The sequence below is a fragment of the Sarcophilus harrisii genome, chromosome 1 (assembly GCF_902635505.1).
Source record: "Sarcophilus harrisii chromosome 1, mSarHar1.11, whole genome shotgun sequence".
NCBI lineage: Eukaryota > Metazoa > Chordata > Mammalia > Dasyuromorphia > Dasyuridae > Sarcophilus > Sarcophilus harrisii.
The window spans coordinates 264,655,312-264,678,227 of record NC_045426.1 but is presented as its reverse complement, the minus strand read 5'-3'; the positions used below and the strand labels follow the sequence as shown (position 1 = coordinate 264,678,227).

Sequence of the window (22,916 nt, the reverse complement as noted above, 5' to 3'; positions counted from 1 at the left end):
CTTTATCGCCTACCTAGTTGTAAAATTTCCCCTTATCCATAGTTGTGAAAGATATTGCCTTCTATTTTCTAATTTTTAAAAATGTATGACTGCATATTTAGATCATTTTATTAGTTGGGATTTGTTATGGTATACAAGATTCTGGCCAAAGTCTACTTTTCTTCCCAAACTGCTTTCAAGTTTTGCATCACTTCTTGTCAAAAAAGAGTGCCTTTCCCAGTATTCTGTGTTCTTGCAGTTATTGAACATTATATCTCTCACTCTTCTTAGGAAAGAAAAAAAACTTAGGATATATTTAAAAGGTTCCTTTCTTACACTCCTGAAACTTCTTAAGAAACTGCTAACTATATCAATTGAACAATCACCATATACTATGTTAATTGCAATTAATTCTTATTTAACATTTCATTAGGAGAAACCTAAAGATCTTATTTTTAGAATAAGGCCTTTTTGTTAGCCTATCTCAAGATCTTACGGGTAACTGGAAGTAACAAAACTGGTATCTTTTTTCTTAAATTATCTATAATTCATAAATAGTTGGAAGGAACCTCACCGACCAACTAATCTATGTCTTCCTTTTCCATAAGGAAGTTAAATAATTTGGCCCAGGTCACAGAGTTAGTAAGTGACCAAGGCAGGATTCAAATCTAGGTCCTCTGATCTTTAAAGTCCAATTCATTTTCTACTGACTGATTTTTCTTCCAGATAAGGCAAATGAGCAAAATTTTATCCCCTTGATATTCAATATATACTGCATTCAACTTACAGCTGAAAATGAATGATATAGCAAGGCCATATTATTTGTACCAGTCAAGTTGGACTTCAAAGGGTATCAGACCCAATTTTTTAAAAGATGCTATAGAAAAGAGGCTTCTATGGGGAACAAGAAAACAAATTAGGTTCTTTATTCCCAACTAAGTCCTTGAGTTTAATACTGTTTTCACCCCAGAATTAAAAAATATGAGTGGTTGTAGCAAAAATTGTTCACAATGTTCATGTAGAAATCCTAAGACGCAAACGTACATTTGAAGGGTCTTTGTATTTTGTTGGTGTGGATGCTCCCATTATCATAACAGATTACAAATCTTCCACATCTTAGTAGGTGGCTTTCGTGCATTGAGGCAGCCAGTAGCTAAGTCTCTGCTGTTGAGCCTTTTCAAACTTAGCTAAACTTATCCTCTCATGAGGCAGGAAAGGAGATCTTTATTATTTCCATTTTGTAGATCAATTTCACAAGTAGTCATTAGTCTCTAACAGACCTGTTTAAAATCATATAAGTAATGGGCAAAATTGGGGCTAGAACTTCAGTTTTGTTGCCCAATGCTATTTCCATTATAACCAGCCTTCTACCACACAAGAGTCTGACACAGAAGCAAGTTTATCATGGTGACTGGAAGACTTCTTTCACATATCCTTCCTTTCAGTCACTCCATATTTCCAAATGTTACTTCTTATTTCTTTTTTACTTTCCCCCTCTTCTCTCTTCCTCAACTCCTCTTCCTCGTCTCTCTTTCTTCTTTGTTCACTTTATATAGACTTTGGGAAAAAATGGCCCCACCCCCTCTGGTTTCATGTTCAAGGCTAGATTTCTGCAGTTTAATTTACTCAAACAAATTGCAAGAGGTCTCATATTACTAATAAGAGCTAAGCTGGCAAGACCTCTTCTGCAATGGAGTTCAGATTGTTCCAGCTCACTCACTCCCTATGTAAACCCAATACCAAACCATGTTTAGAATGTACATTATCAGGTATGATTTTATTTTAAAAGTTCCAAACAAATTCCTGCCCATGAAAACATACTACTCTTTGGACTTGGGGGGGGTCCCCAATCTTTTGTTGTTTTCATTTAATGGAAACTTGAAATCATAAATGGACTGGAAACAAGTAAAAGTTCTTGAAAGTGAAGTCCAAGAACAAGGTGGAAAGAAGGGATGAGTGTTGGAAATAAAGTCCCTGGGAAGAACAGAGAGGGGAGAGAAAACTCTGCCAGCTATGCTGACCTCCCTTCTGGGAATCTTGGCAACCTGAATTCAAAAGAGAATGGTGTGTCAGAGAGAGGAGATTAGGTGAAGAGGGAGTGGGAAGTCATAGGGCAATGCAGGAGTAGTCAGCTTAGAGATCTACCTCATAAAGGTTCAAATTCTATTGGTAAGTATCAATCCACCTGCTAGAAACTCTTGTTATGCTTCCCAAATCAGTATACATTTGGCAATTCCATTTTTAAAAAAAATCCTTGAATTAGAGACAAGATTTTTAGTATGGCAATAAAACTAATGATGAACCAAAAAAGACTGAGATGGAGGCAGTAATCTCTATGAAGTATTCAATAACACTTCCCGGTATGAGGACCTTACAATGGTACGTGGATGAACAAAATAGATGGTTCTGACTTGAAGAGAGACAATGAATCAGACAAAGAAGATAGGACTAACTATGGAAATGTAAGAAACATGAAGGCTTTGATTTGGCAAGTAAAAATGTTTGAACAGAAGAAGAATTGGGAAAAATAATGAAGGAAGGAAGAATCAGAAGAATAAAAGAAATAAGTCTTATTGAGTAATTAAAGGCCAGTTTAGGACTCTGGGAAAGGAAGGAATCAAGTATTTAATAAATAATTATTATATGCCAGGTACTGTGCTAAGAACTTTAAAAACATTATCTCACTTGACCTTTACAACAACTCTAGGAAGTAGATGCTTTTATAATCCCCATTTTATAGTGGAGGCAACTGAGGCAAACACAGAGGGTTAAGTGACTTGCCCAGGATCACATGGTTGTTAAGTGTCTGAGGCTGTATTTGAAGTTGGGTCTTCCTTATCCCAGAACCACTGTACCACCTAGCTACCTACTTTTTGGAGGGAGACACTATTAAAAGCCCCAAGAAATCTAGAATTGTACAGCCTAAAACAAAAATATAGTCACCTTTGTCTAGTGTACAATTCACATTTTACAGAGTTGTCTGGAAAAAAACAAACAAACATTATTCTGTAACTGTAACAGTCTTGGTTTTTTTTACAATGCAATTTTATTTCTAGGAAATATGTGGCTAAGGATATAAAGGTAAAGTAACAAAAATAAAATGTGGAGAATAGAGCATAAGATAGAAGCAGACAGATCCTGCATGACTGGGGCTTTCGGATGTCCATATTTTAACCTTCCTACTCAACCTTTATTTCCCTCCAGGAAGTTACCCAAACACTAGGTTACTTTCCAGACAGAAACCATATGGTCTCCTTATTCAACGTTAGAGGAAAGGGGGCAAATTGTTATATCTGGGGCTGGACGGAACCTCAAAGATTATCCAATTCAATCCCCTCATTTTACAAATATACAAATAAAGAATCTAGAGATTAAGTGACTCTCCCATAATCATAGAAATAGAAAGCATCAGAGGTGATATTCTTTCCATAACATCATTCTTCCTCCTGTACTGTCGTTGCTGTGTAATATAGTGGTATAAGAGTATACTGCAAAACTAATCCACAGTCTGTGGAAAAGTGTAAAAAGCTCTAACAACATAACTGTTTTTCATGAGCCACATGTCTCATGTTCTAGTGTACCTGATAAAAATCTTGTAAGCCAAGTTGTATCCGAAACTAAAATTTTATGATCAGTTAAATACGCACTGGAAAAATAAAGAATGATAATGGAAATACTGACAGACCATTAACCATAACAGCTCTAAAGAGTTTCACTAGTATGATAGATCATAAAAAAGACTGCATTAAAAATGACCAGTTTTAAGATTAATTTGTTATGGTGTAAAAGAAGCATATAACCCTAATCCTTAAAAATACAGCTATCTTTCTTGCAATTGACTAAAAGAATTCCACTTTCATTAAGGCACTTTAAAATGCAGACATCATAAAAAAGTTGAATTAATGCTAAGCACTTAAGGTTTGAGGCACTAAAGCAAAGTGGTGGAAAATAAAAGTGGTTCTTCTGTTTTGAAATAAGTACTATTTTCATGCTCTTTTAAATATGATTTCAGTGGGTTGCCAAATAACATTTATGGTCATCTATTATCAATGGTAGGTGAAGGCATGGAGAAAAGGGATGTGGCCGAAGGAATGAAGACTAATCAGAAGAAGGAAGCAGTACTAGCTATGAAATTCCCCCTGGAGAAATGGAAATGTAAGAAAAATAAAGGTTTTGATTTAGTGAGTAAATGTGTCTAAACTGGGCAAATAGAATGGGGGAAAGCAAGGAAAAAAGAAGATGAAAGGCGATAGGTTCCAAAACTAGGACAGAGATTATCTAAGCTATAAATGAAGTTGAAGCCCAGAAATTTTAAGGGACTCACACAGATAGTAAAAAGCAGATTCAGACCTAGGATCTCTAACAGCAAAGATCCCAAGTGTTTTCTCCTTTTCATTTATCGAAAGATTACATATAAGGACCATTTTTTAATATTTGCATTGTAAGTCCTAGATTGTATAATACAGGATTAAACACCCAGTAAGTGAAGAGATACTTCTCAGTAATCTGAACTAGTCCATGAATCAATCATCTAAGACTTCTAGATGCTCCCATGAAAAAAGAAGAATGTATCTAAGAATTCCTCCATGATAGATTGACTATGACCAGAAAAGATGAGCCCTAACAACTGGGCTATTTGCTTTCCTAGTGTTTACAAAACCAAGTATCTTTACAGTCATACCCACAAGTATTCATAGTACAAAGGATTCTAAATTAAAGAAAGGAAGCATAAACTCCCTTTGTGGTTTTGAAATTGACTTGGATGCAAGGTTCCAGCAATATAAAAACCCACATCCAGAAGCTATACAGTGGGTGAGAGGAAAGAAAAGGGGGAGGGAAGAGAAAAGGAGGAGAAAAAAAGGAAAGAGAAAGGGGGGGGGGAGACAAAGAAAGAGGAAGAAAGGAGAAAAGGGGGATAATGAAAGGGGGAAGAAGGGGAAGGAAGAGGAGAGAAGAATAAAGAGAAAGGGAGAAGCAGAAGGAAAAGGGAAAAGGAAAGGAGAAGAAGGGGGAAAGAGAAGGGAAGGGAAAATGAGAGAGGGAGAGAGAAAAGGGAATAGGAAAAAGGAAAAATGAGAGGCAGGACAGAGGAAGGGACAGAGATAAGGGAAGAGGGAATAAGGAAAGGAAAAGAGAATAGAGAGAAGTGGAGAAGAAAAGGGAATGAGAAAAAAAGAGAAAGGAGGAGGGAGAAAAAGGAAAAGGTACAAAAGAGAGAGAAGGAAGGGGAAATAGAAAAAGGGAAAGAAGGAAAGGAAAAGAGGGAGAAGTAGGAGGAGAGGGAGGGAGACGAGGGAAAAGAGAAAGGAAAAGGAAAGGAGATTAAGAAAAGGAGGAAGAAAGGGGGAAAGGAAAAGGAGAGAAAGGAAGAAGGGAGATTGCAAAAAGGAGAGAAGGAAAGATGAAGAGAGGGAGGAAAAAAGAAAAGAAAGGGGAAGGAAAAGAAAGGGATATAGCAGAAAGGGAAAATGAGGAAAAGGAAAAAAGAAAAGGAGAAAAGGAAAAAAGAGAAGAGGAAAATGGGGAGCGAAATAGAGAAAGAAAAGATGGAGAAAGGGAAAGGGGAGGAAAGAGCCTGAGGAGCAAAATGAAGTCCAGAAAATGTCTTTTTCCTTTGAGCTATTTGAGAATCACTTCCTGTTCATCCTGAATGAGAAAGCTTTAAAGAAGCTCCCCTATATTGAAGGCTCTGTCAATGAGCAGTATAATAGGAACCAGTGAAAAAATACTTTATGAGGCATGTTAATAAAGGTTGAAAAAAGCCTGTGTTACTGTGAGATTCATGAAGATTGCTGGCCTTACTTCTCTTTGAACCTTGACCAAGGCTGATCTTACATGGATAGAGAAAATAGTAGCCCAGTTGTGTATTGTCAGTAGCATCAAGAAAACTTTCTGGACTCCTCAACACTTCCTAAAAATCAGTTATCAACTGCCCAAATGGGAGGAAACAAGGATTTGAACCTAGACCTTTGGAATCCAAATCTGGCCCTTTTCCCACATGAATGTTATAATTTTCTCATTTAGAAATGTAAGCTTCTTGGTTAAGAATATAAGCATCCTTATATTTTCATGTTTAACATGTATGAGACTGCCTGCCATCTAGGCCAGGGGGTGGAGGGAAGGAAGGGAAAAGTTGGAACAGAAGTGTTTGCAAGGGTCAATGTTGAAAAATTACCCATGCATATGTTCTGTCAATAAAAAGCTATATTAAAAAAAAAAAAGAATATAAGCATCTTAAGGACAAAAACTGTTTCACTTTTCAGCTCTTTATTCCAAGTTCCTGGCATACAGTAAATGCTTAATAAATCTTAAATTTTGGAATGTGCCAAGTTTAGCCAGCACTCCAAGTATAGAGATCTTTCCTCTACTCCATATTGGCTATTGAAGACGAGAGCAAAATAATAAACTCAGAAAAAAAAATTTCCTTTTCTGACTGGGCTTTACTTAATCAGTGATCTCAAAAATTTGATCAGGACCACAGGGAGGTGTCTATCTAAAAATCAGGGTTTCAGGGCAGCTAGGTGGTGCAGTGGCTAGAGCACCATCCCTAAAGGCAGGAGAATCTGAGTTCAAATCTGGCCTCAGACACTTAACACTTCCTAGTTGTGTGACCCTGGTCAAGTCACTTAACCCCAATTGCCTCATTTAAAAAAAAAATCAAGGTTTTAAGGGAAATGGTTACACAAAGTAACTGCCTATAAAAAATACAACAGAATTAGGTTGTCTGTTGAGTTGACAATCACACATCTACCTAGAGAAGCAGGTCCCTAAAAGTGACCCATAGGCAGTACTACTACAGCCTCATAACTGAACCCAATTTGCTGGTTTTAATCCCTGGAAACCAAAAGAACTTCTTATTGGTCTATGAAGGTCACTGGGAAATTAGAATAGAATAGGATAGAAGCCAATGGCATTCAAGTTATGCTGTTATCATCTTCCTTCCAGAACAAAGAATTCTTGAAATTATGTTCCTCTTTAGAGGAATTGCCGCTGGCAAGAGAGATATTCATCAAATGACTAGCTTCGGCAAGCTATCAAATAGAGATGGACATCTGTTCCTCAGTTCTGGATAATCAGGTCTGACTAGTTCCTACAGTTGGATATGAATCCTTACAATAAAGATAATTAAAAAAAAAAAAAACATGCATTGAGGCCACTAAAATTTCTTAAGTGTACCAATGTGCTCATGCCCGATGTCTTGGAGGAAAGAATGGAACAGGATATAGGCAGGAAATCATTTTTTCTGCTCTAGATCAATCTCAGGCACAGTAGTCCAGGGGCACATCAGGCCTGCTTTATTGTTTAGCAGGAATTGAATGTCCTCATTATGAAATCGGCTTGTTTACTAGGCTATTCCCCCATCTGCTCCAAACCGAAAGATGACTTGATTGAATTTCTCTTGCTACAGAGGTCCTTGTTAGAAACTATCATTTATTAAAACCTCACTATATGCAGAAGCTGCTGCATCATGGCATATTGTGACCTCAGGATCAAGAAGGATTGGACCCAAATTCTATCTTGGACCCATGTTGACTGTGTGATCTTGGGCAACTAAACATCTCAGGGCATCCCAAGCAACTAAAAGTTAAATATTTGCAAAGCAATTGCTGATCTACTTTGATTTTCTTCTTTTGGAGCTATCCATATTAAGGAAATCATAGGTTTGGTCCTCCCAAAATATACAGAAGCATTATGGCATAATGAACAGAGTGCTGGACCCCGAGTTGGAGCTCATTCCTGGGTTCAAATCCAATATCTGACATTTATTATTTGTCACTAAAGCTTTGTGAGCCAAAGCAGGGGCTAAGATTATATTACAGATTGCACTAGTGAAGGAAGTTTTAGCACTAAAGAAATCATAGCTATTTGAAGTGCTGATCAGCTACAGAAAGTTAAAAGATTCTGGGAGCAATCTGAGCTCAAGAGACTGAGAGACACCAAAAAGGGAGATGTGAGCTCACCAAAAGTGTTTACCAATGGATTATGGGAGATCTCAAATAGAAGAGGGATTCCTTACCTAAAGGAAAAAACTCTCTAGATGTTGCTGTTTGTGGAAACTAAAATACGTTTACAACTTGGAACAGTATTATATAAAAAATACTCTATGCATAAAATGAATAAAAATTGAGCCTGGCTTTCACTGACTCTAACAGGCAAATATCATATATCATAGTTTGCTGTTCATTTTTTTAAGGTGCTTTTTTTTTTTTTTAATATTTCTCCCAATTAGATAGAAAGTACTGTGCAAAATCTGATGAGTAAAGTATCCTCAGAGATTTAGTTATATTAATTCTACTGTGCAAATAGAACCATACCAATAAGATCAAAAGCGATACAGTCTCTCATTTCTATAAGACATCTCTTGAGAATCACCAGCATCCTCAAAGGAAAAAAAAAAGATTAACAGGAAACCTCCAGGATAGCATCCCAATACCAGGCCTCCATTGCTCCTGTCCCTGACTTGCCCTCCTCCGGATTCATCAAGGGAAGAGAAAATAGGAAAGTCACTGACATTGCCACTTGTCCAACCACATTTCTTCCTTTCTCCTGGAAAGGTCAGGTCTTGTTTCACTGCTGTAACATTTCTCTTCTCCACCCTCCCCCCAACCCCATAACATGTGTCTGATGCTAAAGGACAAAGGAATCTTAAAGTCTCAGGGATTTGCAGGATGTGTGTCAAGTACTGTTTTTCTAAAAAGGGGATTTAGTGCTCATGGAAAGTATTATTTTCCAGATAGAGCGCAGTTAAAAAGAATGGCTAACAGATGGGGAGTCTAGTGCTGTCAGAGGAATGACTGAATGAGGAAGAGTTATCAGATGAGGTCCCATGAGGTGGGACCAGATTATGGCCATGAGGCAGTTCTGTTGTTTTCCTCTGTTCTATCCAAAACATCAAGAGAAGAAATTAACTGGAACCTACTGAAGTGATATAGTGGACAGCCTATGGAACACCTCTCAGCAAACATTAAGAGGAGAGATCTAATAGCAACATGGGGAAATGAGTATCTAGATACAGCTTAATTCTCATCGTATTTTAATTATTTCATAAATTTTGGCCACATTAAGAATTATGCACAGCCTTTAACTTGTAAAATGAAACTAAGATGAATTTAATTTACGCCCTGTGTATCCTTTTATGAGGATATTTTGCTACAGAGTGTTGCATTTACATGGCAATGGCAAGAATAGTAGTTTTGGAGTCAGGACACTCAACAAATTCTTCCTCAGACACTAGTTGTGTGATCCTGGTCTATCTACCTCAATTTCCTCATCTGTATAAGGGGATAAATAATAGTACCTCCCTTAGAGGATTGTTGTAAAGATCAGACAAGATGATATTTGGTATTTTTTTAAGCTCTTTATTTTCAAAACATATGCGTGGATAATTTTTCAACATTAACCCTTGCATAACTTTGTGTTTCCGACTTTACCCTCCTTCCCCCTACCACTTCTCACCTAGATGGAAAGCAATCCAATAGATGTTATACATGTTAAAATATATGGTAAATCAAATATGTATAAACATCTTTATACAATTCTCTTGCTGCACAAGAAAAATCAGATCAAAAAGGAAAGTAAATGAGTTAAGAAAACAAAAAACAAGCAAACAACAACAAAAAGAGTGAAAATGCTATGTTGTGATCCATCCTCAGTCCCCACAATCCTCTCTCTGGGTGTAGATGGCTCTCTTCATCACAAGATCATTGGAACTGGTATCAGTCATCTCATTGTTCAGAGTCACATGCATCAGAATTGATCATCATATAATATTGATGTTGCTGTGTGCAATGATCTCCTGGTTCTATTCATTTCACTTAGTATCAGTTTACGTAAGTCTGAGATGACTGAGTTCACACTGGAACACAGTAGGTGTTGCAGAAATGCTAGCTATTATTAATAATGCAGATAATTCTTACCCATGATACTGCTTCTATATCCAGGGAAGTAACTGAAGTTTGTGAAATGCTTATACTTTACCATTTTGGAAGCTGAGTTCCAAATACAGCAACCTTGGCCTAATGAGGTATGGTTTACAAGAGGACTCACCATCAAAATGCGCCTGTAGCTATCCCGATCAATGCCCCAGAGTTTGAGGTCAGTCTTGGCTTTGACAGTGGCAGCTCTTGGTGTTCCATAGATCAGGGCAAGTTCTCCAAAACTGCCTCCTTCTCCAATGTTGGTCACCCATTCCATGTTCACATAGACCTATAGAAAATAAACAGAAATGAAAATATGTTTTAAAGGACTGTACATGTTTAACCCATATCAGAATGCTTGCTGTCTTGGAGAAAGGAAAGGGAAGGGAAGAGGGAGAAAACTTTGAAACACAAAGTCTTACAAAACTTTACATATATTTGAAAAAACAAAATGCTATTAAGAAAAAAGAAAAAGAAAAAGAGCAGAGAAAGAAGGGAAGACAAATTACAGCATTTCACTATTACTTTCCCTGGCACTTAACCTAAAAAGTCAATAATCCTTCCTCCTCTTCTCCTCTCTTTCTTACACTCCAACAAAATTTAAAATAGAAGCAAAGAGGTCTTCAAGGTTGTTGTTGTTGTTGTTGTTGTTGTTGTTCCGTTGCAAAGGAATGATAAACAGCTATTGACAGAATTTCAAATCCTCTACCTGGAAGATACCAATTTTCCTTCCTCCCTCCCTACTCCCTCTCTTCCTTCCTTCTTTCCTTTCTTTTTTCCTCCCTCCTCCATCCCTTTCTTGCTTGCTTGCTTCCTTCCTTCCTATTACTGGTTTCAAGCTTCTCTTTCTGGTCTTCTAACACAGAATCAACAAGTCAGATTGGCACGACTTTAGTCTTTCAGTAGCAATGTCAAACCTCAAAGATGAGTTGATAATTTTAATGGGATTGAGAAGTATGAAGAAGAACTGGGAGCTTAAGAATAAAACAAAACAAAAAAGGGAAACATTTTCTGCCATGGTCACCTGACTCCTGACTAATTTTAATGATTAAATTAATTCAAAGGATTACTGGAGTTGTGCCAAAGCTCAGTTCCTCAAATTATTGCTCAAGACTTTGGTCACCTCATCATTTTGTTTGAATTTTTAAAAAATGTTTTATTGATTCTCTTTTAAAAAATTGCTATCACTTCCTAATTCATCTTCCAAAGTACAGATAACTATTGTGCAATAAAACAAATCGATATGTTAACCAGTCTTAAAATGTATTACTTGGTGCAGCTAGGTGGCACAGTTGATAGAGTACCAGCCCTGATGTCAGAAAGATCTAAGTTCAAATCCAACCTTAAACACTTGATATTTAGTAGCTGTGCCACTCTGGGCAAATCACTTAACCCCAATTGTCTCATGAGGAGGGCTGGAAAAAGAAAATATAAGACTCATTCCATTCCTTTAGTTCATAAGCTCTCTGGAGCAATGGAGGAGGGAAAGGAAGAGGGAGAATCACTGATCGTCAGTTTGCTTTTGAGTTAATTTCCCATCTAGTTGAATTCTTCCCATCTAAGTTGATGGAAGATGACTCCTCCATCATGATCTTAGGAATCTCATTCTCCTGCAAGATCACATCAACCTTGGAACTCACATCTCATCAGTACCCACTGTCTCTAGAACCCCTCTGACTGAAGGGTGGAACACGGAAGGGTGTTTGGGGAAGAACTCCTTCCAAAAATTTTATTTAAGAAGGGCACTTAAACCAGTCGTCTCTTCATTTCCCACCTAGCTGTACTCCTTTGGATTTCTTCATCATGCCCTCAACAGTAGGTATCTTCCCATCATCTCCCTCCTACCTTTATAGTTTCCTTACGTGTATTGTCTCCCCCCATTAGATTATAAGCTCCTTGAAGGTAGACACTGTGTTTCTTTTTTCCTCATAGCTTTAACACAGTCCTTAATAGGTGCTTGAAAAATGTTTATTGACTAATTAAAAAATCATGAATGTCACTGTATTGATCACAAAGAACTGAAATTTTTCAATGTTATTTTCTTTTACATTATTGGGGTCATTGTGTAAATCATTACCCGAGTCTGTTTACTTCCACCTTTATCAATTCACAGAAGTCTTTTTGAATCTCTCTGAATTCATGTTTTTCATTTTTAAGACATAACAATATTCTATTACATCAATATATGACATTTTAACCAATCATTTCAGTTCTTTACTATATGTGGTGCTCTAAATATTTCTGAATATATAGAACCTTTCCCTTTTTCTTTGCTCCTCATCAATCCCTCCTTTTATAAGAGTAGAATGTAGTCCAAAGAGATTTTCAGAAATTACCTTCCAGCTCTGAAAATTCACAATCACCGACTCCTAGAATATGAAAGATGGACTTTCTTCCAATCTTCATCTTTCATTTAAGAAATATTTATTTAGCACCTACTATAAGTTGGGCATCATTTTAGACAATGGACTTATAAAAATGATGAAGAAGAATGAGAATGAAAACAAGAAGTAGAAGAAAGAACAACAACAACCCAACCTAGTCAATGTCCTCAAAGAGCTTACAAACAAGCTAGACACAAATCAGTCATGTTCAAATGTGGTAAGTGCTTAGGAAAGTACAAATTAATGATTGGAAAGAACTTACTTTCACTCTTTTCCTGTCCCTCAATCCACTATTCATTTATCACTACCACCCACACCCATACCCATAATATTCTATCCACCTATCGACTCCTTGGATTTTTTTTTCCTAGTCCCACCAGCTCCTGAATGAATTCTGATGCTCTTTTGGAAAACACTAATATTGATGTCTTTTCTCTTATTAACAACAAGCTCTAGAGTGCTTTGGGTCTCAGGGATGAATGGAATCACTATGACTTTGCTACTTCTGCTAAGCTGTATCAGACCAGAGGTCCCTTTGGACAAGATTCTCTTTCAACCTATGTGGGTTGACGTACTATGCATTGACTGTGCAATTCGAATTCAATCTAAGAATAGCACCAATTGTTTATTATGCCACTATTATGCAGCTTCAGTTACTATAAATTTACACAATGAATTCTTTATTCTCTCAGTGTATCAATGAGCTCAAAGAATAGTACCCATTAGCAAAATGGGTGTATATGCAGAAGAGAGAATGTATTCCAAAGGATTGTGGAAGCTGTTGTGATTGAAACCAATGAAGGATTATCTTTGTAATAACTGAAAAACACTACTAGTAGTACATATTTTTAAAGTGATAGCTTGGTGGAGGTTTGTGGGCTCCCTTCCCCCAATTAGCCCAAGGATTGGGCCAATGTCCTTCATTTAAAAATTAATTTAAAGAGTTGTGTCTGTTCAAGAAAAGCTTCAATAGATTTAATAACTTCGAAAAGTATTTCACCTCCCAGGCTGAGCTGTTTAGTCCAAGTTTCATAACATCCAATTCCTGTTCATTCCATCCAGGGCACACAGAGAGAGCAAGGATGGGGCACTTCTAATTAGATGGCCAGTATGAATAAACAGACTGCATTAACTGAACTCCCACACAACTGGCAAGAAGTTAGAAGTAAGCTGATATTCGGAGAGGAAAGACCCTATTCCAGGTTAGGCAGCTCCATAAATCTGAATGCAATTGCATTCTTAAAAGGGTAGACTGAAAAAGTTAGGAGGAGGAAAGATTTTATACTTCTCAATTTCTCAAGAATAACAAGACAGAGACCTTGTGTTGGGGAGGGGAGAAGGGAACTTCTTTGGTTGAGATCTTTAAAATTCAAAAATCTCTTTTACCAATTTAAGTGTTTTTTTTTTTTTCTAAAACTGGAAAAATCTTCAGACATCACCTAATCTAACTCCCTCACTTTGGGTCTGTTTTCTTTCACAAAATAAACTGACTGGACCAGGATCACAGAGTAGTAGAGACAATACCAGACCTAGTCTTTTGACTCTCAACCAAATGACTAAATACTCCCAGCACACATACACTTTCACTCCTCCCATATTGATTGTTCTCCTTTTTTAAACAATTATCTACCAGATAAGCATGACATCTGACGGAAAACGTAGTCTCAGGAAAAACTGTAAAGTCAGTCTTAAACTTCATCATAAATTTGTTCCTCTCTTACTCAATTCTGAAAGCCATTTTTAAAAAATAGATTTTCATAGATATCTTTTTTTAATTGCCTAGATTTCCCTCTATATCCTTTTCCTCCAACATTCCAGAGAGCTACCCTTTATAATCCCCTTATAATCAATAATGTGATTGTATATGTTTAACAACTGGATCTTGGGGAGGGGGGAAGATTATGTATGTAACACATACATAAGCTTAAATTTTATCAACATTTTCTCTATTACTTTCTTAAGATTAGACAATCAACAAAACAATAAATCAAGTCCAGATTTGTAGTATTTGCCGATTTCTGAGGTATAAAAGCTCATACTGAAAATTTAACAATTGAATCTCTCAAGTCAGTAGCAGATTGTTCCAGAACATGCTTATTTATTAGATTTCTTTTTTTATCAAAGAGAGGAAAAATTCAGAAAAAAATGGAGTAATATGTTACTGACATATGTAATATTCCATACCTGGAGATGCCCCCTCCCCCCACTTCTGCAGAAGAGTTAGGAGAAATCTTCTTATATCTCCCATGACGCCACTGGTAATAACCAATCTGTGATCAATGTCTTATACTATAGAGTAATGTATTTGCAATCGGGATTCTCAGGAGGCAATATGTGACCCAGAAGGAATAAATGAAATAGTAAAAATATCAGGCACATTTTAGGCATGAGTGCCCATTAGTGTGCTTCAAAAGCAAATCAATTAGCAAAATGAGCCCAGCTAATCACTGACTCCAGTTGTCTATTAAGAGCCTTTTCATGGAAAAGTTCTACTGTGAGATCACTAAAAAATGGCCCTCATCCCTATGCTCAGCTCTACAGTGATTTGAATCTTCCCTACCAGTAACCAAATATCTACTCCCCCTATCTCTTGATTCCTCTTGAACAATTTGTATTTTTCTTCTGTGCCCCATTTCTCCCTGGTTTCAAATACACTTCTTATATTAAAATACAATGACCTATATTCTGTCTGTCTTGCTACTTCCCCTAACTATGTCTCTCTTCCACTTTCCCCAGGCTTGACACATTCAGTCCCTGGATTTTCAAACATTCTTCTTTCTGTTTCCTAATAAAGCTAAATAACTCATTTTTTAAAAACATTCTAATTTGTTTTGTTTATTTATTTTAAACATTCTTTTCTTTTTAAATTCTGGGTTCCAAATTCTTTCCCTGCTACCCTCTCACACCTATTGAGAAGACAAACAATAGAGTATCAATTATATAAGTGAAATCATGCAAAACATATTTCTATACTGAAACTAGATAACTTTACAGGTTGTCTGTTTTCTTAGGGATCTAGAGGAGGAAAGGTTCTGGCTGCGAAGCTTATCCCTTCTAAAGCAGTCATCGATATCCCTACTTGAAGACACTGTTTCTTGGTCCTGATTTGAATATATAGGTCCTTAAATAGCAATAAATAATAAACTTGTATTTACATAATACTTTATTTTGTAAAGTACATACAAATGTACTTTGTATGTACTTTATATACTTTACAAATTTGTAAAGTAAATACAAATACTTGTATTTACATAATACTTTATAATAACATACATAATACTTTAAGTATGTTATCTCATTTAAACCTCAGTGCTGGATCAGGCTTCAGTGGAATATAATAATAATTATTATAGTCAATAATAACAAAAGGTAGCATTTATATAGTTCCTTAAGGTTTGCAAAGAGTTTTATAAATGAAATCTCATTTGATAACCTGGGAGTATTATTATCATTCATCAATGGGGAAACTGAGGCAGGTAGTAATTAGCTGACTTGCCTTGGGTCACACAGCTAGAAGTGCCTGAGAATGAATCTGAACTTAGGTATTCCTGACTTTAGTCCAAACTTATACCACCTCGCCGCTTCCAGAAAAGGTATGTACACAGGCATAGTTCAGAAATATTGTGGGTTCTGCTCTAGACCACTGAAATAAGGCAAACACTACAATAAAGCAAGTCACATGAATTTTTTTGGTTTCTCAGTGTATATAAAAGATATACTTACATTCTATTGTGGTCTATTAAGTATGCAATAATATTATGTCTAAAAAATAGTATAAATTTTAATTTAAAAATTATTACTTAAAAAAAAAAACAATGTTAGCTATAATCTGAATCTTCAATGAGTTGTAATCTTTTTGCTCGTAGAGGGTCTTGCCTCAATGCTGATAGCTGCTGACTGATCAATATGATGGTCAACTTTCAGCCTATTTTGGCTTTCAAAACAAGCTTAATCATTTCAAGCTTTTGATTAAAGTCAGAAACAAGCTACCCTTCCTTTTACTTGAAAATTCTTAGAGGCCATTGCAGGGTTATTAATTGGCTTAATTTCAAAATTGTGTCTCAGGGAATAAGGAGGCCTAAGGAGAAGAATGGCTGATCAGTGGAACATTCACAACACATACAAAGTTTATCAACTAAAATATATGGATGCAGGTCATGGCATCCCAAAACAATTACAATAGTTCCATTTAAGATCACTGATGACAGATCACCATCATAGATACAATAATATGTAAAAGTCTCAAATATTGTGAGAATCACCAAAATTTGACATCCAGAAACATGAAGTGAATACATGCTATTGGGAAAAAATGATGCTGATAGACTTGCTTGATGAAAGACTGCCACAGATCTTCAAGTTGTAAAGAAAGCAATATTAGCAAAAAGCAATAAAACAAAGTGCAATAAAATGGATATGCCAGTAACTGAATCTCTGCCTTCAAGGAGCTTACAATCTTGTCTAAGAAATAGACTTATATTGCTTTCTAAATGCTTCATGTTTATTGCTTTCAATGAGATTATGATGATATTCTAAATGAAATATAAGCTGGCCTAAAGATAAGCAATAGGTAGGGATTGACATAGAGAAAGATATACGTCAACTGTCTCCTTGGTAATCTTCATGGAAGAGGTAGGACCTGAGATGGTCTTTGGATGATCTCCTTATTTGCAGTAGTCACTGGAGCCACTTGAACTGATCTATTAGCTGAAGCATACAGGTGGTAAAATAGTTATTTCTGTAACATTCAAAGGTCTCTTTCAACTTTTTTTTTAACAATGAGAAAACTATGATTTCAGAGATACAAAGTTATGAGATCAACAGAATAGATTGATCTCCTGAGTCCTATTTATATTCAGACTTAGAAATATTCTCAAGATGTTGGATTTCATCTGAAAAATGTTGGTGGGTGCTAGCAGAAGGTGTTAGCAGAAGGGGAGTATTTACTCTAAATCTGAGGCAAGTCATTGCTTCTCTCAGTAACTAAGTCTTTTCTTGATTCAAATGAATAACTATTTACTAGGCCTACTATGTTCAGGTGCTGATCAATCAGCAGTTATCAACATTGAGGCAAGACCCTCTACCAGCAAAAAGAGTTTTAGAGACTCTAGAGACAAAATGAAAACATTTGCCATCCTCAAGGAATTTATATTGGAATAGAAGTTTTTTACCCCAATGAGGGTGACTTTAGAACTTCACATTAGGAATATCACTGTTTTCCCATCTACTAGACAGCTAGGTGATGCAATAGATAACTCTATCCACTAGATCTGGAGTCAAGAATATCATTGTTCAAACCCAGCCTTTGGCACTTTCCAGGAGTGTGACTTTCATCAGTCACTTAATGTCTGTTTGTATCATTTTCCTCATCTGCAAAACAGGGATAAAAATAGTAACCTCCTCTCAGAGTTGTTGTGAGGATAAAATGAAATAATAATTACAAACAATGTGTACAGTATATAGTAAAGTTACATAAATGTTCAATAGTATACATCTACAATTTTCCCCATCTGTACAGTAGAGAATAATAATAATAGCACCCACTTCCTGGGATTGTTGTGAGGATCAAATGAAATAATAATTGTAAATTATGTGCCTAATACATAGTAAAGTTACAAAAAATGTTAGATAGTATTGTAACTGCCATACACAATAGCATTCCCCTTCACTGATATCTTTTTGAAATTCAATACATCCTTCAAGATTTAACTCAAATGACTAAATGAACAAAAAACTACTATTAAGTGCTATCCTAAGTATCAAACACAGTGCTGAGAGATGAGGATACAGATGAAAAACATAAAGGTGATCCCTGCCCTCAAAAATTTTATATTCTAATGGAGGCGATTACACAAAATGGGGAATGGTACTTTGGTCCAGGAAGTTACTGAACTATTGACTGGATCACAAGGAGTAAACTGACCTACTCCACCAAGGAACAATGGCAAAAAAGCTTATATATAGTTCATGATTTCAAAACCAGAGGGAAGGCAGAAAGGAAGAAAAGGTAAATAGATAAGGCTGTTGGCTAGGAGGAAGAGATGGCCAAGGATAAGGAGATCAGAAGTTAATGAGTGAAGTGAAGCATCATTGGGGATTTTCCTGAAAATAGTGGTCAGGATAGGTAGTCAGGAATACAAGATTTTCCAGAATGAAGTAGATGTTGGCAAGGAGAATGAAACACGTAACATCGTCCATGAAATCTTCCTTGATTTCCCTTCTTCTCAACTCTAAGTTTCATAGGGATAATTGTAATAACAATCTAACCTGTCTTTCTGCCTTCAGTCTTTTCTCTCTTTAAACCACTTTTTACACAAATACTAAATAATCTTTCTAATATAGAGAGCTGATCATGTCATTTCCTCACTCACAAAAGTTACATGCACTACTAGATTCATAAGAAAATTGATTTTTTTTTTCAAAAGGAAATCTAGCAAGAGGCCAGAGTGATCTTAATCCAATATTTGGACCACTGTGGTATTTTTGTGGAAAATTCAGTCTTTTTCCTGCTGTTATTGAATATGATGTTGTTAGGGGCAGCAGAAACACACCATATAATGGCTATTTAGCAGGAGAATTGGCTTTTGATTGGGACATTTCACATTTTGAGACAGCACTGTGTATGTACACAGCCTTGTATGAGCCGTAACAAAAGGAAAGTATTTCCAGCAGAGACAATGGAATTCAGCAGAAGAGTTGCTCCCACTCAATGTACCCTCCTTCAGAGTCCATACATACAAAAAAGCTACCACTAGGGAATTCCACATCAGGGGAATTTATGGAATTAGGAACTCAAATAAAATTTCTTTAGGGTGGGTTCTTTTCTTCCAGCAATTAGTTTCCCCTGCCCCCTCCCCAAAGGCAATGTCCTCCAAACCAAAACACAAGAACAACTCACTGTACAACAAGAGAAAAGCCACTGTGGAGGAAAAAAGAAAGCTTCAGAATGAGCCCAAGTAAACAGTGAAAACAGAAGTGCTTTCTCTAGCACACTAAATGCCACTCCTCTTCCTCTAGCAACTCTGCTAGCCTCAACTATACCAGCAGGTTAGAAGAAAACTGATTTCCACCATGGAAAAATGCTCAGAGACAGGGTGTTTCTATACAATTGCCTTCCCATCCTTGTAAAAATTTCTGAACCCTTACGTTTTGTTTAAGAACTTGTCTCAAAATGAGACAATACAGGGAGCTATAAACACCCATCTGCAGCAAGAATAAAGAATTGAGGAGAGAGAACCTATTGACCTTAGGGATTAGGAAGACCATCTCTCACATACCGACCATGTGATCTCTCAGCAAATAGTTTAACCTCTCAATCTCTATAAGCTAAGTGACCCAATGGATAGAACAATGGGTCTTGAGTCAAGAAAACTTGAATTCAAATTTTACCTCAGACACTTACTAGCTGTGAGACCCTGGTCAAGTCACTCAATTTCTGTTTGCCTCAATTCATTCCATTGTAAAATGAGAATTAAAATAGACCTCACAAGGTCATTCTGAGGAATAAACAGAACAATATATGTAAAGCGTCTAGTATAGTGCTTCCCCCCCACCCCACCCCGAAAAGTCACTAAGACTGTAAATTACATAGGAGGTACTGCTCTGTATTGGTAGATGTTTCCTCACTGAAAGTTCACTACACCAGTGAGATCATATATGTAGAAAGAGAAAAAGAGATAGACAGACATGCACACGCACACACACGCACACACAGCAACAAAGAGAGAAACAGAAAGAAGAGATATAGAAACACAGAGACACACAGAGAGAGACAGAAAGAAACAATGAGAGAGAAAAAGGATAAAATGCTCTGCTTGGCTTGTAAAGAGAGGTGAGAGAGAGAGAGAGAGAGACTGACAGACAGAGACAGAGAGAGAGAGAGAGAGCGACAGAGAGAGAGACAGAGACAGAGAGAGCGACAGAGACAGAGAGAGCGACAAAGAGAGCAACAGAGCGACAGAGAGAGAGAGCAACAGAGAGAGAGAGAATATCCTTTGAAATTAGCTAGAGAAACCTGGTTTTAATTCTCAGCTCAGTTCTGATACTTACTGCTACGTAAGTCACTTAAATTCTGAAGCCTCATCTGTAACATGAGGATAATAAAACCTGAACTCTGTTCTCACCTCACAGGACTCCTATGCTGAAAGCACTCTGAAGATTATAAAATGTTATAAAAACTTGAGTCATCATTACCACTGAGAGGCAGGATGATATAGTGGATAAAGAAGGGAGACCTGGGTTCCAATGTAGAACTCTGACATATATTTACTAAGGGACTCTGAGAGTTCTCTATAAAAATGAAATCCTAGGTTCAGTGTTTTAAAAATTCTTCTTGCCAGACAGACATGATGGTGAAGGTCTATAATCTCTTCCCTGGGGAGAGTGAGGTCAGCAGATTGCTGGAGCTTAGGAATTCTGAGCAGAAGAGGAGTAAAGGCTATCAGGATCTGCAATAAGTTGAGCCTCAATATGGTAAGCCCCCATATTACAAGATACCAGGATTTATAAAGAATAGGCAAACCAATCCAGTTCAGAAATGGAGAAAGTCAAAGAGCTCTTATGACAATCAATGATAAGATTTGGCCTTTAACTAGTTGTTGTATTACTAGCCTGGAAAAGATAGAGAGATACAGTCTTTCACTCATCTAATTATTAGAAGAGAACAATAGTTTAGGCAGCATACAGGTAAAAAGACAAATTTGTAAACGGATCATAGGATGTAGCTGAAAGTAAAGCAATGGCAGAAACTCAGGGCAACATCAAATAGAAAGCACCTTGGGTAAACTTCTGATGGTTTTCACCGCTACTGCCCAAGGGAATTTGGGGGTGGAGTGTGGTGAGAAGGTTCCACTTTAGACTATGACCTTATACCACCTTTTCTGAGTCATCAGCACATCACACACTCAATCAGCTATTTAAAAGACAAAATCTATTCTGCTACCAGTTTGGAGAATTAAGGAATAAAAGTTTAACTTTCCTAAATTACACTCAGTTTAGTGACAGCATTCTGCTTAACACAACTGGCTTCTACACTTTCAACCAGGCATGGGGTTTTAGACTTCAGTATAGGACTTTGGATCAGGGCTTTGAGTTCCCTCAAGAATCAGGTCTTTGAGTTCTATAGACTAAGAGGAGGAAACTGGTTTCTTTTAAGATACCAGAACTCTGACATAAGCTGCTACACTGGATTCTATATCTAAAGATTATTCAATGAGTTATCTCCTTAAGTTAGGAACCAAATCATCCTAGATTAATTATCAGATTCAGAAAGAAGGAATTTGAATCCAGCCACAGTTACTTACTAGCTGTATGATTTGGGCAAGATAATTTATCTCTAATTGCTTTAGTTTCAATATACATAAAATGAGGGCTCAATGACACCGCCGCCCCCCCCATGTCCCTTCTAATTCTAAATATATAGTTCTATGATCTCTCCTACCTGAAATCTCTAAATTCTTTTTAGGAAGATGAGGAAATGAACAGGCACTCCCAGCAATCCATGGCATAGAGAATTTCATCTTTAGCTAGTTCCACTTATTAGCACTAACAACTGTATTGTCAGCTAATTTAGCTTTTTAAATAAATAAATTTTAAAATAAAATCTATCTTCCTTCTCTTGGCAATCTTCTACTGTTGATCTCCTAAGGGCCGCTAGATGGACAATAGATAGAGTGCTGAATCAGGGTAATAACATCTGGCTTCAGATACTTGTAGCTGTGTGATCCTGAGCAAGTCACTTCATTCCATTTGCCTCAGTTTCCTCATCTGTAAAATGAGCTAGACAAGGAAAAAACAGACCACTCTTGTATTTTCGCTAAGAAAACCCCAAATGGGGTCACCAAGTGTCACAAACAACAAAAACAACTGAATAACAAAAGCCAACCTTCCTGAATTACTTTCCTTTCCCACCTGGTCGTGGCTAAAGGTAAGGACAAAGGCAAGACTCATGGTGTGTGACCTACTAAAGCTATCATAAGACATGTGGTACTGTGGGTCTGACACCAGCTGACTAATGGCAGGTTTAAGAAGCAAGAGATGGAGCCAAGAGCTCAGCATCAGGTCAATGAAAATAAGAACCTGAAAGTGTCAGAAAACAAAGTATATGACTATTTTATATAGTATAATAATTGCGCCACCAGGCAATAATGCAATCCTAGGACAGGGATAGTCTTTATGTCAAGAGCCAAAGAACTAAACCATTTTGATCTGGGGGGGAAACAAAGCACAGAATCATAGAGAGAACACTGGATGTGTAGTTTAGAGCCCTAAGATTAAATAATGATTGATTTGACCTAATGACTGTTCTATGATAAGCAGGTGACTTTAGGCATCTTCTGTGTCTAAATTTCTTCGTCTATAAAAAGGAGGAATAAAACTAAATAAGCTCAAAGGCTCCATTTCCCCATTTGTAAAATGATCTGGAGAGGGAAATGGCAAACGACTCCAGTATCTTAATCAAAAAAACTCCAAAAGGGATCACAATGAGTAGAATGTGAAGAGAAGGACATAGAACAACAACAAAAAGTCTTCTTTCATATTTAAACTCTAGGATCCTATGGAACCACAGTGTTAGATCAAAATAGGCCAAAGCTAAATTAGCTAACAATACAGTTTTTAAGCTAACGGGTAGATTTAG

General features: G+C 36.8%; 1 protein-coding gene across 2 annotated transcripts in view; it reads right to left on the bottom strand.

Annotated features, from left to right (window-relative positions):
• The window catches only part of PRKAR1B (protein kinase cAMP-dependent type I regulatory subunit beta), a 245,085-nt gene that overhangs the window by 63,767 nt on the left and 158,402 nt on the right, over window positions 1-22,916 (bottom strand). For both annotated transcript variants that reach the window (XM_003761498.4, XM_012542802.3), the window contains one exon: window positions 10,027-10,185. In XM_003761498.4, the coding sequence (XP_003761546.1) occupies window positions 10,027-10,185 (159 nt within the window). The remainder of the gene's footprint in view (window positions 1-10,026; window positions 10,186-22,916) is intronic.